Consider the following 16,399-nt stretch of genomic DNA (forward strand, 5'->3'; position numbering starts at 1 on the left):
TTCATAATAATAACATTCTATTAATAATAATAGAAAATGTCAGTTGCGTGGATTCCGAAAATTGCTCATCAAAGAAAATCGTTTAAATTTGAAATTGAATCTCGCTGTCCGCGGTTAAAGCTTACCCGACAGACAAAGAGAACGGAATTTTCAGGTGAGTTGTAAGTAGAAACACACAGTGGGGGTCCATCCCAAGATCGGATCCGAAATCCGTTGTTTTGGGCTAAAAATTAAAAAATGGCGGATAGAGCGCTACCACGGAAAGAATGCGCTCTATTGCATGCCTTTAAAATGCACGAGGCGCTCTCACTGAAAAGAACGCTCGCTCGCACTGTTTCATTGTATTTTCCTCATACCCCTTCCTTTCCGTTTCTTTCGGCTTGCGCTGCGCTGAACTGGTACCCCACTTGATTCCAGCGAGTTTCGCTGCGCTGGACTGAAACCCCCTCCCGCTCGTTTCTTTCTTAGCGCGCTGTGCACTTCCCTTTGCATGGACTTGGTGCACCCGAATCAAAAAAAAAAACTTTAACACATCAAACTTGGTTTATAAATATTTTATCCCTTTTATTGCAAATAAAAGCACATTTCAATTCATAGCTTCACACAATCTTGCTTCAAAACACACATTATTTATAAAAGACGCACACTTTTTCATTCTCTTTGCTAGTAGGGTAAAAAGAAATTGATCGTTAAAATAATTGATTAAATTTCAATGGTTGCGTTCTCAACAGTGCGCCTACCGAAAACCGCCAAAATAATCTGGCCACACTGGCTGTCACTTGCTGCGGTACAGAATGTAAACAAACGAAAAGGCTTTCATTTTCGAAAAGCGAAACAAAAACCGTTCAACACCGTTTTGGAGATTGTAGAGCGGAAGATAAAACATAAAAATACATTTTATTTACAAACAAATAGTGTAAGGCACGTAACAATGCGTAGGGATTTGTACGGTGTCACTACGCAAATGCTTGCAGTCCGGTGATTGCGCGTCCCAGGATGAGGGCATGAATATCGTGAGTTCCTGAGAAGAACAAAAAACGGATCATTAGTAGAGATTTTTTCCAAATTGCTTACCCTTTCCTCGCTTACCTTCGTAAGTGTTCACCGCTTCCAGGTTCACCACGTGCCGGATGATGTGATACTCGTCCGCAATGCCGTTGCCGCCCAGCATGTCGCGCGCTACACGCGCAATATCCAACGCTTTTCCTGCGTTGTTTCGCTTCAGCATGGAAATCATTTCCGGCGTGTGTCTGGCGCAACAAATAGCATAAAAAAACATTTAGTTAGCTTCAAACAACTCCTCAACCTCTCCATACTTACAGCTTTTGGTCCTTTAGCCGCCCAACGTGCAAACAGGCCGCCAGCCCGAGGCTAATCTCCGTCAGCATATCGGCCATCTTCTTCTGCATCAGCTGGTTCGCTGCGAGCGGCTTCTTAAACTGCTTCCGGTCCAGCGTGTACCCGCGTGCCACCTTCAGGCAAGATTCCGCCGCACCGAGCGCACCCCACGCAATACCATACCGCGCATTGTTCAAGCACCCGAACGGTCCCCGCATGCCGCTCACGTTCGGCAGCAAATTGTCCTCGGGAATGCGCACCTCGTCCATCAGTATCATACCGGTCGCGGACGCACGCAGCGAAAACTTGCCCTCGATGCGCGGTGTCGCCAGCCCCTCGCCACTTTCCGCCCGATCCACGATGAACCCGCGAACCTTCCCGTCCTCCGTCTTGCCCCACACGATGCAAATGTCCGCGATCGGTGAGTTGGTGATCCACGTTTTGCTTCCGCTCAGCACGTACGTCTTCGTCTTCGGGTCGTGCACGGCGCGCGTTTCCATCGAGGACGGATCGCTACCGTGGTTCGGCTCGGTCAGCCCGAAGCATCCGATCAGCTCGCCGCGGGCCAGCCGGGGCAAATACTTTTCCTTCTGCGCATCGCTACCGTAATCGTAGATCGCACCCATGCACAGGGAGGACTGGACGCTGAACGCCGACCGGTAGCCGGAATCGATGCGCTCGACCTCGCGCGTTAGTAGGCCGTACGCGACGTTGCTTACGCCCGCACACCCGTAGCCCTTGATCGTGCAGCCGAGCACGCCGAACGAGCCGAGCTCCTGCATAATCTCCTTGTGGAACACCTCGTGCCGGTTCGCCTCGATAACGCGCGACAGCAGCTTATCCTCGCAGTAGGCGCGGAACGAGTCGCGAATCGCAATTTCATCCTCCTTCAGCTGTGATTCCAGATTCAGCGGATCTTCCCAGTCGAAGGTGGGACCTGCGCGACAGGGGGAGTAGATGACGGGGGGGATAATTAATTGCTCACTCAAACCATAGCAACATAGCCGGAGGAGGACCTCTTGCGCGACACACCACCACTCTTCCATCCGTCCGTCCCGTCGCTATCTTATCGCGTGGATTCTTTTCGTTTTCTTTTTGTTGTTGCCTGCCATCACACTAAAAAGGCTCGCCTGACGACGACGTCGACGACAAGATCAAGACACTCTCGCTGGGACTTACCTTTATCAGTTGACGCCGCTGCAAAGAGACAGAGAGAGAGAGCGAAACATGATGGTAAAGGCACGGTAGGGATATTTAGAATACGCATCAAAACTATTCACGCAGATAAGCACAATAATTGGCACATGTCAATCGCCGGAATCAGACAAACACTTACCTCGGCAGGAACGCACTGCCCAGACTCCCCGCCCATGGTTGGTGATTGGTTTTAGTTGTGCAATTCTGCTACCAAATAACGCTCTCAGTGCCATTGCAGTACAACCTCTATTGCTTTGCCTGCTGTAAACAATGTAAACGAAGCAGGCGACGAAACGTTGACAGTTTGACGCAAGACAGTGGTGCGTAATTTCCGCCTGCAAACTCCGTGCGCTTCGCCAATTTGCTACGCCACAGGATGCTCTGTGTGAGGCGATTCCGATTTTGCAGACCGCTCGTGAATGACTGACGATCACTACAGGGTGAGTATGACTGCCGACATACCGTGAGTATGCTCTCACCCTCTTCCTGCAAGAGGATTGTTGTTTTTCTTTTGTATCGACGGAGAGGCATCCATCTCACGCAAGTGCGATTGTGTGTTATCTCCTTCTCGCTCGCTACCATTCTGCTAGCAAACAGCTGATAACACGTCTCGCTGTCGCTTCAGCATCAGTGTGTGTGTGTGTTTGTGTGCGCTTCTTTTGCGTATTTTCTCTCTGCGCGAGCGGTTCCCTTTGCGCGCAAGTGCAACGCATACGCAAACAGGCACCCACTCTTGTCGTTCTATCAACTAGCGCGCGGCCTCCAATGCATCCGACACCGGGAGAAGAGTATCACGCATCAGCGCTGGATGACTAGAGGAGCTTAAATTGGAAGGTGATAAGATTAGTCCCTTTAAGTCCTCCCTGTCGCCATATTCATTGAAGTGGCAATTCAACTGTGCGTTGGGTGCGTTTCTGCTGTGTTGGGGATTATTGCGTGATGGAGTGTTCGGTAAAGGATAAAACGATCGTAGTAACCGGTGCCGGACAAGGTAAAGGATCTTCGAATAGAATTAGCAATGAAGCTTGTTGTATTAATAAGATGTTTCTATGGATCGTAATAGGCATTGGAAATGAGCTCTGCCGGTCGTTGGACCAGCTCGGCGCTAAGGTGATCGCCGTATCGCGTTCCAGTGGGCCGTTGGAAGAGTTGAAAGCCGACTGTCCGCGGATTGAGACGGTCCAGGTCGATCTCAGTGACTGGAGCGCGACCAGGACTGCCCTTGCGCCGCTCGGAAAGGTCGATGGGCTGGTAAACAATGCCGGTGTTGCAATCATAAAGCCATTTCTCGAGCTAACGGAGGAAGATTACGATCGGTATGTGATCCCTGAGGTACATTCTGACATGTAACTCATACGTTTTGAACATCTTTTCCCCATTTTTAGCACATTCGCTGTAAATGTAAAGGCCGCTTTCAATGTCGCCCAAATTCTGGTTCCCAAAATGGAGGCCGGTGCGAGCATCGTAAACGTATCGTCCCTCGCGGGGCTGAAAGCCATCCACGGCCACTGCGCTTACTCCATGTCGAAGGCAGCCATCGATGGTTTGACGCAGAATTTAGCCCTCGAGCTTGGGCCGCGCAAAATCCGCATCAACAGCGTCAATCCGACCGTCATTCTGACGCGCATGGGACGGGACAATTGGTCCGATCCGGCGAAGGCGGATCCGCTGAAGGCGAAAATTCCGCTCGACCGGTTCGGGGAGGTTAGCGAGGTGGTCGAACCGATCGTCTATCTGCTGAGCGATCGGTCCGGGTTCGTGAACGGACACATGCTGCCGATCGAGGGTGGATTTTTGGCCGGGAATTGACTTTCTTCCAGTAGGAACAAACCATTCCAATGTAAAGAATACAAGCGGGAGGGATATTAGTTTTATCATTTCAAATCAAAGTTTATTTTCATTGCATGGTGTGTGTGTGTTGGCGGACATTTGCGGTCGCGTAACAGATGTAGGGGAAATGAGAATTCATGAAATAAAAGCATAAATATAACGCTATACCATTGAGTGACATACAGGAACGCAAAATTAAAACTAGTAAATGATTGTAGAATGTAAACGGCCTGCAAATGAATCATCACACCATTTGACTAATCGATCGTTTGGTTTGGTACGCATTCTTCAGCAGATCTCACACACGGTACATACACATCTCGATAGCGACTACATTATGAGAGTTGATTGTTTCAGCTGTGGCGCAGATATACTTGTTGGCGATTGTGTGAGTTTAACTTCCGTTTCCATTTCCGTACACATTCGTTTATGGTGATTTTACCCTCTGAAATCGTCTGTAGTGTTGTGATGAAGCGTTTTGGCATGCATTGTTTGTGCGCCTTGTTTCTTTTCCTTTTGCCGCCGAAAAATCCGATTCCGAATGGTAGCGTTTTTAAGTACAGGTTTGAGGCTCTTCGCTTTTCGAGTTTTTTGCGAGTGCACTTACAGTCTAGTAACACAAATCGATTGAAATATTCGCACTGCGCGGGAAAGGGCGCGTTAGAATAGCGTGCATAGCCCGATCTCACTTAACGAGTATATAATCACAAATCATCAAATCACGTTAACAAACACAACCGATTGGAATTGTATGAGAAAAAATTCGGCGGGCGAGAAAGCCAAAACGATGTCGGAAACCGGTTTGTATGGATCGAGATTCGGTGAGATGGTTCTTGCTTTTTACCCATACGGTTCCGTTCAAATAATCTGCCGTTTAGCTTCTGTATGCCATTTCCTTTCGATATTCAGCTATTTGGGTCTGCTAACAGGCGCGAACGAAAGAAAAGGCATACTGGCATCAAATGTAACTTTCTCGCACCTAACGCATGCCACTTTTGTTCCGAAAACTGACCCGAGGTGTAACTACTGCTGCCCTAATGCGTGTGTGTGTGTGTGTGTTTCCATCCTTCAGCGCAAAGTGGTTTTGTGTCGTATTGTTTTTCTTTTTGGCGAAACGGTTTTACCCAGCAGTGTATCAGATTGTGACTGTTGTGACGCCACGGCGCATGCAGAAACGTGACCACCCGGACACCCTATCATTAGGCAGTGCCGACACCGATCGCAACGCCCGCCGCAAAGGCACAGAGGAAAATGTGTAGATCGTTCACCTTGCAGCCGGTCTCGTCGCCGATCAGGTTCGTGTACCACTTTTTGGCCTTTTTCGTCCGCTTGTTCAGCACATCCTCCGCCTGGTTGAGTTTGCGATCAACGAAACGTTCCGCCTGCAAGGAAAACAGAAGCGGTGAAGGTAGTTTGTAAATACATTTTCTCACAACATCTTGGTAAAGTAGAAAAATTTGCATGAAAAGTCAGAGCGAGAGAGTTGCACGAACCACCGGGTGAAGGAAGAAGGAACGGTTTAACTGGTAAAAAAATAATAAATTAATAAAACAATAAAACAATTTTGTTCTTGCTGTCCCTATCGCAAACAAAGATCGATAGGAATGTAATTTATTTACGAGCTAAAATCACATTCTTCGTGTGTGGGGGGGCTTCTCGAATCAAAATTAGGAAAATGATGCCAAACCAGAATGAAATGAAATAAACATATTCTTACAGAACTAAGAAGATGAAATTGAATCGTTTGAAGTGTTGCGTGTAAGGCGAAAAAGATTCTAAATCATTCGGTTGGTAACCGGGGTATTGCCGTTTGATGTGTGCTTTGCAATTTCCAGTGTTAAAGAATGGGGGGTTTGTGCTTCATATCCTCTTCCTCTCGCTTTCCAGCACGGACCCTTGCAGACTGATGGCATCATTTGTTACTTCCTTTCCCTTCCTTCACCTTTACGGTCGTGTGTAGTAGTGGTAATAGCACCAGGGCCCGGCGCTTACGAAGCGATACCGATCAGAAAGCCACCGAGAAAGCCGGTAGCCAGAAATGAATTCTCTTTGGCTACCTTTAGCACCTGTAAAACAACACAGATGAACGAAGCGAAAACGTCATGGCGATGAGGTGGAATGAATGAAGGATGCGGCATGATATTAGCAAAAAATAAAGAAACAATTAGGATCAATCCAGTTCTCGCTTCTTCGACTGCTTGCCGGTGGTAATGTTGTGCGCTACGGTGGGAAAGAGAATGATTGCACGCGGCCCAAAAGCTCGACCAATACGCACCTTGTCCGCCCAGCTCGGCCCCTGTCCGGTGACGGCTTCCTCCACCTTGTCGGTGACCTTGTCCACCTTCTTCTGCACCTTGTTCCAGTCGATCGAAATGATGCCCTGCTGGTTGGCCATCTGCAGCAGGATGATGCCACCGCCGACTGCGATCGCAGCCATCTTGCCCACCTTCATCGTGATGTAACCGGTTGCCCTGTAAAAGGGAGGATGGCCGCGCAAATGACGGAGGATAGCGTTTATTGATGGCAAAATCATGGACCGCGTTCCTTACCATCCACTGCCGGCACCGATCAGTATCTGTTTGGTGGCCGATTTTTTGCTCACATCACCCACGAAACGGTCCAAATATCCGGCGGCGTCACTCATGTTGATGATTTCCTTGTTCGTTGCGTCTTTTTTAACTTTTCCGTCGCTCATTCCTGAAAGAGAAGGGAACAAGAAAATGGATAAGTAACTTAAAGAAGCGCATCTCTCGTCGGGTAAACACTTGTTTGATCTCTTATCAAGCGCAGACCACAAACCACAAGCTTTATCGTGCCCTGTTTGCATACCGGCAGAATTTATGGCCATGTTTCCCGCCCGCATACCAGCTGATACAAGGTATCAGCTGATCTCGCAAGGGGGTTGGTGGTGCACCTTTCCTCCCAATTAGTCGAAGGCATTTGGCAACCCGTTAGGGCGCCACCCTCGTACAAGCTAAACTAACAGGGGGGAAAGTGTGCAACAACAATATCTTCTCCTCACCCACGGTGGTGAAAAGCGTTTTCTATTTTTACATGCACCATTTGGTTAGACGGAAAGCGAAACTGCAGCTGCCATTTCCGTCCCAGTCGGTCTTGGCCGGATATGTTTGGCGACGAATTTTCCATGCATTACGTAACAATGTTCTCGAATTCGTCTCCCGTTCGCCTCTACAGACGCCCCGAGAGGCGAATCTTGCATTACGGAGCGGATGGAATTGGACCGTTTCGATCGTTTGCAACGCAATTAAAGCGGAGCAAACGGCACGACGCCATCATGACCTCATCGAAGGCCAATACCGTCTGGCAGGTTTCCGAAAGCAACACATTGAACTTGAGACACGGTGGGAGGGTGCGTCATTCTGTGCTGATGCAATGGGTTTCTTCCCCAAACGTTTCGGTGGTTTAGTTTTCCCCGTTTTCCCTCACCTGAGAACGCTTTCCGGAGTTTCGATTTTGTCCGCGTGAGAAAACTCACCGAACTCGACGCTTTGCGTTTAATGTTGCGACGTTTCGGACCAGTTACTGCTGGTTGATTTCGATTTTTTCTTTTCTTTTCTTTTGATAAGCACTATATGTAGGGGGCGATTCTATGCTCTTTATACTCCACCGGTTTGGTATTGATAAACCCCCCACGCACACACGCACACACTAGAGATTTGCTCGCAGAACCGAGAACAGTGGAATTTTTCTGCCCTTTCTTCACCGACCAGCGAAGCTGCAAGTTGCTTTGACGGGCTATTTTCTTTTGCTTCTTCTTGCGCTCGCGCTCCCGATGACAGCCCTTTGACAGTTCGACACGGACAGCGACGCAGAAACGGTTTTCGAACATCAATTTTTGTTTGTATGTTTTATTCGCCAAAATCCCCCAAAACTATTAAATTATCAAAGAAACTTGACGTTGCAGGGATTTAAAAGTAATTAATTATTCGTTGCAAACGGTGCAGATGTTAAAAACCACTTTAAAAGCCTCCCCTCGATCATTCGCAACTGCGCGGGACTCGTCCGCAGAGTACGCCCGCTCGTCACGTCACGTCAGTTGTCAGAGTGCGGCCAGTGTGTGTGTTTTTCTTCGAAGGCTCGCGCGTTATCATCAATTTCGGAGCGTACGATCGTGTAAAAAACGGGACAAAATCGCGTTGGCCGCCCGACTACTGTGCGTGGCTTCCGGACTAAACCCGCGAACTTCCGGCAGGCACTGCGGTCGTGCCGGATAATGCATTAATTTCGTGTGTATGTGTGTGAGTGCGCGCGCGTGTGTGTATGCCGCCTATTTGTGTTTGTGTTTTGTGTGTGTGTGAAAAGTGTTTTCCTTTTTCCTCCCGCGTCCACCCTCTGCGCAAAAGGTTTGTGTTTAGCATCGTCGGTGTATGTTAGCTGGGCTTTGGTAAACAGGAACATGATCCTCGAGGAGAGCGGCGAACTTAGCGTCTCTACGCAGGAGCTGCAGGCACTTGCTTCCCTCGACAGGTATGGAGTGGGTGCTTCCGGATAAACAAACCCCAATATGTGTCCCCCCCCCTCCTTCCCTGCTTACTACTAACCGGGCATTCTCCCTTTTCAGCCGCCAGTATGGATTCCTGAAGCTGTCGGCACCGGAAAACCTGAAGAAGAAGGCACTGGTGCTGAAGGTAAGGGGCGCTACCCCGTCCTTGACCTTGACGAGTGGCTGTTTCCCGAAACAAACGTTAATGGTTCTTCGTCCTTGTCCCCCCACCCCCCCCCCCCCCCTTCTCTTTTCCCAGGCGGTCAAGTATCTCGAGCGTATGCTGATCCAAGCGTACAACCAGAAGAAGAAGGCCCACAATGAGGATGACAAAGCGAAGGAAAAGGAAGTTGCAAGCGTGGTGGCGGAGGGCGTTAAAATCAAGCAGGAAGCAGACAATCCACTCTGCGACGTCGGTGTTACGATCGACGAAAGTCTGCCGGCCGAGATCATGTCCACCGAGGGCATTGGGAACGCGAAACAGCCCTCCACTCCGGTGAACGAGATCAAAACGGAGGATGGTGGGGACGCTGGTGGGTCGAAGGAGGACGGTAGCGAACGGGAGGAGGAAGGGCCAGCCACGGAACTGGACAAGCAAACCGGTGATGGTGACCGGGATATCAGCATCGATCCGAAAACGTACTGCAAGCTTGGCCACTTCCATCTGCTGCTGGAGGATTATGAGAAAGGTACAGGAAAGCTAATGGCCATTGGAATTGCCTTCTTCTAATCGGATGCTTTTTCTTCTTGTTTTGCAGCTTTATCAGCGTACCAGAAATACTACGCCCTCAAGGCGGACCACTGGCGTGATGTGCCGTTCCTGTACGGGCTCGGGCTGGTTTACTTCCACTACAATGCGTTCCGATGGTAAGTGGAGGCCCTCCAGCATAGGGGGTCAAAAATTGATATTCATACGTAAAAATTGTAGAGAATATGATGTGCGCAAGAAAACGTGATGTGATGTGTGTGTGTGTGAATTTTTACGCGTAATACGCTGGGTTAAAGTGTTTAAAGTGTTACGAATACGTGTGGTTGGCGTTTGCGGTTTGTGGTGCGAAATGTGCATAATTTGCATTAAAAATTGCAATTTATGCTGTGTGAAAAAAAGGCAAACAGTGTGCGATGAAGCGGTATTGAATGCGTTTTTTCCAACGGCATTGGTTCAAAGCAGTATGTGATTGTGTTTTGTTGGGGTGAAATGAATGGTTTGGAAATAAATGTAGGAATTTAGGGAACGGGTTTCTGTCGAATGATTTTAGAGGAACACACTGGGCATGCTATTAATCGGGTTGCAAGTTGCAGGTGGAAATATAGATGTTATGCAGATGTATACTTTATTCATTCTAAATCCAAACGAAGAGGAGATCAGGTTGAAAAATAGCATAAGGCTAATTTAATGATCGAGTAAAGATTATTTTTTTGTGTTTTTCAAATTATTACCTACACATCTGTTACCAATACGCAGCATTTTAGACATCAAATCTAAACTATTACATTCTTCAACAATTAACACTAAAATTAGGGGAAAGCGGGGTAAAATGGGCATGTCGGGCAAAACGGGCACCTTCTATTCCATTCAAATGCTCAAAATGTATTTATTGGAGTCTATGCTATGATCATCATGCAAGTTTTTAAACCTTTTAATAACAAATAACCAAGAAAAATGCAAAATAAGATTTAGTAGCATCTTGATGTAATTTTTGCCACTTCGAAAATAAGCTTAAACCAGTGTCACAGGGATGCGTGGATGTTTTAAATAGTAAATTTTTAAAGATATGATATATTTCATACAATTTGTCTGAAGAAAGCAAGGCGATTGAATGCGTACTTTTACTAATATAACAAAAAATACAAAAATGCTTCACGTGGGGCAAAATGGGAAGATGCTTTTGACATACGGCGCATATGGTGAGGCTATGGTGTTGTATTTGTCTCCACAATAATGGTAACAGGCTCAGCTTCAAAAGATTCGATGTTGTAGATTAAAACGTGTAAAAACTGTTTTAATTTTGCTAACATATTTTTGGAATAATTTTAAGGGCTTTTCTGAACAGCAAAACCAAAGATAGGACGAGAATACATTTTGCGAAACGTGCGCAAAAGCATGGACCATTACCTAAGGCGCAGTTGTTGTGGCCCATGTTGCCCCAGTGTTTTGATGTTTCACAGTTTTTTTTACATATGCCCATTTTGTCCTGCGTGTTAAAATAGCTTCTTGTAAAATGTCAACATTTATTTTACACTTTTTTCATATTTTTAAGTTATTTTCAGGCTATGTGGCGATTTTAATTCATACATAAATAGCAGAGGCATACAATAATACAAGAATTATTATGTTTTGTGGCATTTGCAAAGGAATATTGAGTGTACTGCTTAACATGCCCATTTTGCCCCGCTTTCCCCTACATGTTATATGTATTATTATGTTTTTTTATTTTGCTCTAAAAGAAATTTAATTATGCATTTACGGTGAAAATTTTGGTGTTAGCGGAAAAGAGCAGAAAAATATGTTTAATGTAGGACTTTATTTTAGAAAATGTTGCAAAAACATAAAAATGTTTATTTCATGTAGTATCTTCCTCTTCTTTTTGAGTTAACAACTTTTGTCGGTCAAGGCCTGCCTATAACCACTTGTGGGGTTGGCTTTCGGTGACTTTTTGATTACCCCCCATAGCAGGATAATCAGTCCTACGTATGGCGGCACGGTCTATTTTGGACTTGAATTCATGACGGACATGTTGTTAAGTCGTACAAGTTGACGACTGTACCATGAGACCGGCCCTAATTTAGTATCTAATGCTCTATATTTGATTATAAATATAATAATGCTTCACGTTCCCTTTTATTCGATCATTAAATGGACCTTTTGGGGGGAGTTTTGTGATCTCTTCTACATTGACTTTTTGGGAACTTAAGTAAAAAGCGGTATACGGACGTCACACGAGGCGTAAACTCAAAAAGTTTACGCTTGATTTGTATGGGAGAGCGTAAACTTCCTGTCAAAAGATTTCAGGGTTGTATGGCTGAAATCCAGTTTACGCCTAAGTTTACGCTTCGTGTGACGTCCGTAGTATATAGGAAAAAGTTACAGTGCAGTATACAAAACATCATTGAATCTGGTTTTTATTGGTTTAAGTCAAGAAATGGAAAAAAGATTGCATAAATAAGGAAACAAACACAGGTAAAACAGAGGTTTAAAGGCAGCACAAGTAAGTAGATGAGATGGAAATTTGCAGGTTTCAATGATCTTCTGACCATGTAGGACACAAATTAAGGGGAACGGAGTATAGAATGGTTTATTATTATTATTATTATTATTATTTATTTCATATTGTCAGCCGCCTAGGGTTTCACAATAATATGTCTTACAAACTAAGGAAGAAGGAAATGTTAAGGATGGGAGGTTGATGATAGAGACAAGGACTCAGAAAGACGAGAGCGAAAACTGGACAAGGGGACGTGGTAGTCGAACAAATCATGAGCTTCATTAAATGCTGCGCAAGCTCTCAAAAATGGATCTCTCTGACCAAAAACAGAACGGCGGGAGGGGATAAAAATGGGTGGTCTGTCGCGGAGACGACGAGAAGGGGCGTAAATAGGAATGGAGCTGAGGAGCGAAGGAGCATCGATATTGGAAGTCAGGAGGCTGGCAATGAAGTAAGATTGTTTATTGTTTTATTTTTTAATTTTCATAGAAACTATATCGAGAGCAGCAGCGTGGTTCTTACAGCAGGAAAAACTGGTTTCGAGTATCCGCAGGGACACTCTGTTGTGTTGTGTATTCCAGTGGTGAGGCAGAGGATCATCCTTACAGCCAGTAGAGTTACCTGTTGGAACTGAAAACGATTAGCTTGTGCAGTGGTTGATGGTGGTTGTAGTGGCAGACACAGTGGTAGCCGAGACGTTCTACGAATTTTCGGATATTTTCGGGGAAACATTCGTTGGCGCGTCGGCATACGTGTCATCCTTCTGCTGCGGGGGCGTGCCTACTACCTTGTTATGCACTTCATTCAAATTGCCAGAGGTTTTATAGTGTTGGAATGGTTGAGTTGTTCATGTTCCAAAAAAAGATGCGTGGACTTCATTGGATCGTTTAGCGAAATGCCCGTCTTTTTAAATGGAAAAACATCCAGATGCATTTGTTGGATCTGTATCATCTTCTGTAGTGTAAGATCATTGTGCTACGTTTGTCTTAGTTCTTTCAGTTTAAAAATCATTTAAAAAATCAAAATCGGAAGAAAAAAAAAGGGTCTAAATCAATGATCCTATTTTTCTTCCCTAAAGAGAAGTTTAACTTAGAATCGATTAATCTAGTTCTTGGTATGTTTTTTCGATCGTGATCTCTAAATCGACCAACAAGTGTATCTTCCTGTCCTCCCCCCAGAGCCTCATCCAAAAACCAACCGCAAAGGAATACAATTTCTGTTTCTCTCCCTTCCGTAATTCCGTACTACACACATTCGAGCATACTGCGTGGAGTATAATTCTTATGCTGCATGATTCCACCAACACTAACGCTATCTATGTTGCGCGACTGGGGGGATCGGGGGGGGACCTAGAGTTTCGCTAGCGTTGTGAGTTTCTTTTTTTAAAGTTCTTCTTCGTCATCGCTTCGTCTAACTATTCTCCTCCTCCACGGGAAAGAATGCTCCTCACGTGAGCCATTTCCTGTTTCGAATCCATCATGGGCAGCACCCCCTTCGCCATCCCCGGGGGTACGGGAGAGAACCGGGCGTACGAACCTTCCACGGGATGAACTTGTTCCCTAATGAGTTCAATGACTTGTTGAATGCGTTGCGTACGTACGTACTCTCTCTCTCTCCTCCACCACACGCAGCAAAAGGGTCTATCTTCTGCCGCTTCGGGTGATGGAGTGGAAGAACAGAAGATGCGTGCGATGATGGACCACCCCTACTACAAAACGTTTTTGGATACTTCTTTTTCTTCCCCACAGACATACACACATACGTACGAAAACGCGAGCGCGTATAAGTCATGTGGCAACGTGGTTGCGCTCCTTCCCGCGAAAGGGAAGTGGATATGCTCGCTTGGGTGAATTATTATGCCGCAGTGCATCTTTGGTTGCGTACGCGCGTCTTCCTTTTTGGTCACGGATTTTGGAGCGCAATCCACCCTTCAGCGTGGCGCTTCCGCGGTTGTCGCACGTGTCTCCCGCGTTTCAGCTGTCTGACGCACCCCGTGCACGGATGATTTATGGGCTTGAATGACGACCGAGACGATTTTTTTTTAGTTTCTAGTACCTTTTTAGATTTATTTTTAAATAGTGAAATTTAGCTGAAGAGTTCATGCGCATAGGTTGATTGAAATGCTATGATTCGATTTGATAGAATTTTAGTGAGGTTATTGGTATTGTAAAGTCGATATAGCGAGACACATTTTATATATTGGTTGAAGAAAAAAAGCTCCTTTCAACTTTTCACTTTGTACGCGAAGAGTTCAGGCGCATCGGTTGGTTGTAGTGAAATGATTTGAATTTATTAAACTTGAGTGACGTTATTGTCAATTGTTTTGTAAAATCAAGGTAGCAAAACAAATTGTCCATATTGATTGAAGAAAATCAGCTAATGGATTCCACTTTTGTACAGAATGACCAGTTAACTTTAAATGAATCTCCGCCTCTCTCCTGATGCTAGCTGACCCGAAATACTCGGACTCTGTCTGGTGTAAATATACTGCATTATAAATGGTTAATGTCACTCGAAGCTACCCATCGTACTTCCTGTCTCCGTCAATCCAGTTAGAATCATGTTAGAAAAAGAAATGGTTTTCATTGCCAAGCGAACTCCAAAATGGTACGTCAATGAACTTTCCCTCCTCAAACACACACATCCACACCGGGGTATCAAAAAGGGCGTTACGAGCTTTCGCATCGGTCTGTCTGAGACAGGGCCCAGACAAAACATTTCCACCCCGAAATTATGGCGTGCGATGCGTAATTCTCTTCCCCTCCTTACCCGTGGTTTCCTTTTGAGGGGGGAAGGAAGGATACCGGCGTCTGGGTTTTTGCCGGTTTCGATCGTTTTTGTGGCGCGTGAAATACAAAGAGGAGCTGTGTCTGTACATATATATATACAGCAGCACGTGGCTGTCGTGTCGATGGTGCACCTAACCCGGGAAAAGAGATGAAAAACGGAGAGTTACAAGGGTAACGTAAGTACAAGGACCTTTCGAGCTTTTCGTTTGGATGCCGTCACACGTGTTACTGCAGCGCACTTCGGGGCATATTTGGGGAGCTTTCAAGTTAATCGATGATGCCCCTTTGGAGTTCAAGTTGAATGCTAAATGGCAAGTTTTAGCTGGAGGGGATGTCCAGATGTTGTTAGATGATCTTGTCACTGAGAAAGTATTATAAGTATAATTCATGTCCTAAACGATTAGAATGGGAAAAATATTACATTATAATTAGAACTATTTCCTTTAATCCTGGAATGTGCATACCTGTTCGTTTACGTTATTTGTCGGTACTTTTATCAAGCATCAAATTAAATTTCGCTTTTCCTTAAGACAATAACAAATCACTATTCAGTTAAGGCGCCTCCTCCTGTTGCAAGGTGGCTACGGCAGCCATCAAATCGAGTGGTGACACATATCCCGCGGAGGTCACCTCGAGATTATTGTCCGTTGTTTCGGTGGCCGAAGACAACGTATCCTGTTCGTCCGCCTCCTGTTCCGATACCCTTTCCGGTGACGTGACCAAGTTCGCTAGGGACTTAATTTCCAACTTGAGCGCCGCCTGCTTCAACGAGGGCAACTGTTTCTGCGACAGTGCCATCTCTCCGTTGTAGATAAAGTCCAGCAACAGGGACACGTCAACGTACCGGAAGCCGACCAATCGGATGAGATGGTACGCATTGGCGCGTTCTAGAAAGATGCGCCGGAAGACTTCGCTGCAGCTCGCCAGCAGCAGCTTGTGGGAGCTGATAAACTGCCCCTCGCAGTACAGGATCACGTCTTGCAGGGCCTTTTCGTGGCGGAAGGTGCGAAACACGCCCGATACATGCTCGGAGAAACCGTTCCACACGATGATCACGTTATTATCACACATTGCGCTGTGCGGCGAGGGTTGGCGCCCTTTTTTTTGGAGGAGGTTTGATTTTTTCGATTCAAAGAGCACTTGGCTAACTTGTGTCGATAGTTTCGAACAGTGCTGAAAATGGCGGGTAGTGATGGTCGTACTTCGTACTTGACAAGGGCACACATTTTGACACAACCCAGCGAACAAAACTGGCTCCCGCTCTGCCCAATGAACATTTTAAGCTGCTATAGCGAGCACGCAGGATTAGCTTTGATCGGTAGGGGGAAACCGGTTTAGATAAAAGGGAAGCGATCTAATTTCAAACTGCCAGAATTCACAGAGGTGAATTTGTAAATACAAAAGAGGTGTATCTCAATTCCAATGTTTTAATTTGTTGTCAATGCATCTGAAGTTTTTTCCTCCAATTTATACCCATGTTTAGGGGAATGGCATTTCTAGTCCAGGAATGGATTGTTTCTTCAACGAGTATCATC

General features: G+C 46.0%; 5 protein-coding genes across 5 annotated transcripts in view; 2 read left to right on the forward strand and 3 right to left on the reverse strand.

The window, feature by feature from the left end:
- The window catches only part of LOC120956959 (proton-coupled amino acid transporter-like protein CG1139), a 72,691-nt gene that overhangs the window by 37,877 nt on the left and 18,415 nt on the right, over positions 1–16,399 (reverse strand). The gene's annotated exons all lie outside the window — the stretch shown is intronic.
- LOC120956424 (glutaryl-CoA dehydrogenase, mitochondrial) lies at positions 864–2,961 on the reverse strand. Its single transcript, XM_040377882.2, has 5 exons — positions 2,675–2,961; positions 2,518–2,535; positions 1,321–2,275; positions 1,090–1,250; positions 864–1,021 (listed from the first exon to the last, which is right to left on the reverse strand). Exons 1-5 carry the CDS (start codon positions 2,766–2,768, stop codon positions 957–959), a joined length of 1,293 nt encoding a protein of 430 aa, XP_040233816.2. The 5' UTR covers positions 2,769–2,961; the 3' UTR covers positions 864–956.
- Positions 2,883–4,530, forward strand: LOC120956426 (L-xylulose reductase). Its single transcript, XM_040377886.2, has 4 exons — positions 2,883–2,975; positions 3,161–3,526; positions 3,599–3,851; positions 3,921–4,530. The coding sequence occupies exons 2-4, from the start codon at positions 3,475–3,477 to the stop codon at positions 4,342–4,344; spliced, it is 729 nt and encodes a 242-aa protein (XP_040233820.2). The 5' UTR covers positions 2,883–2,975; positions 3,161–3,474; the 3' UTR covers positions 4,345–4,530.
- Positions 4,401–8,146, reverse strand: LOC120956427 (FUN14 domain-containing protein 1). The gene is made up of 4 exons (XM_040377888.2): positions 7,813–8,146; positions 6,915–7,062; positions 6,641–6,836; positions 4,401–5,747 (listed from the first exon to the last, which is right to left on the reverse strand). The coding sequence occupies exons 2-4, from the start codon at positions 7,058–7,060 to the stop codon at positions 5,565–5,567; spliced, it is 525 nt and encodes a 174-aa protein (XP_040233822.1). The 5' UTR covers positions 7,061–7,062; positions 7,813–8,146; the 3' UTR covers positions 4,401–5,564.
- The window catches only part of LOC120956422 (histone demethylase UTY), a 97,740-nt gene continuing 89,763 nt past the window's right edge, over positions 8,423–16,399 (forward strand). The window contains exons 1-4 of the mRNA XM_040377879.2: positions 8,423–8,853; positions 8,948–9,014; positions 9,129–9,558; positions 9,628–9,736. Coding sequence (XP_040233813.2) covers positions 8,783–8,853; positions 8,948–9,014; positions 9,129–9,558; positions 9,628–9,736 — 677 coding nt within the window. The 5' untranslated portion in view covers positions 8,423–8,782. The remainder of the gene's footprint in view (positions 8,854–8,947; positions 9,015–9,128; positions 9,559–9,627; positions 9,737–16,399) is intronic.

This window comes from Anopheles coluzzii, chromosome 3 (assembly GCF_943734685.1).
Source record: "Anopheles coluzzii chromosome 3, AcolN3, whole genome shotgun sequence".
Lineage (NCBI taxonomy): Eukaryota > Metazoa > Arthropoda > Insecta > Diptera > Culicidae > Anopheles > Anopheles coluzzii.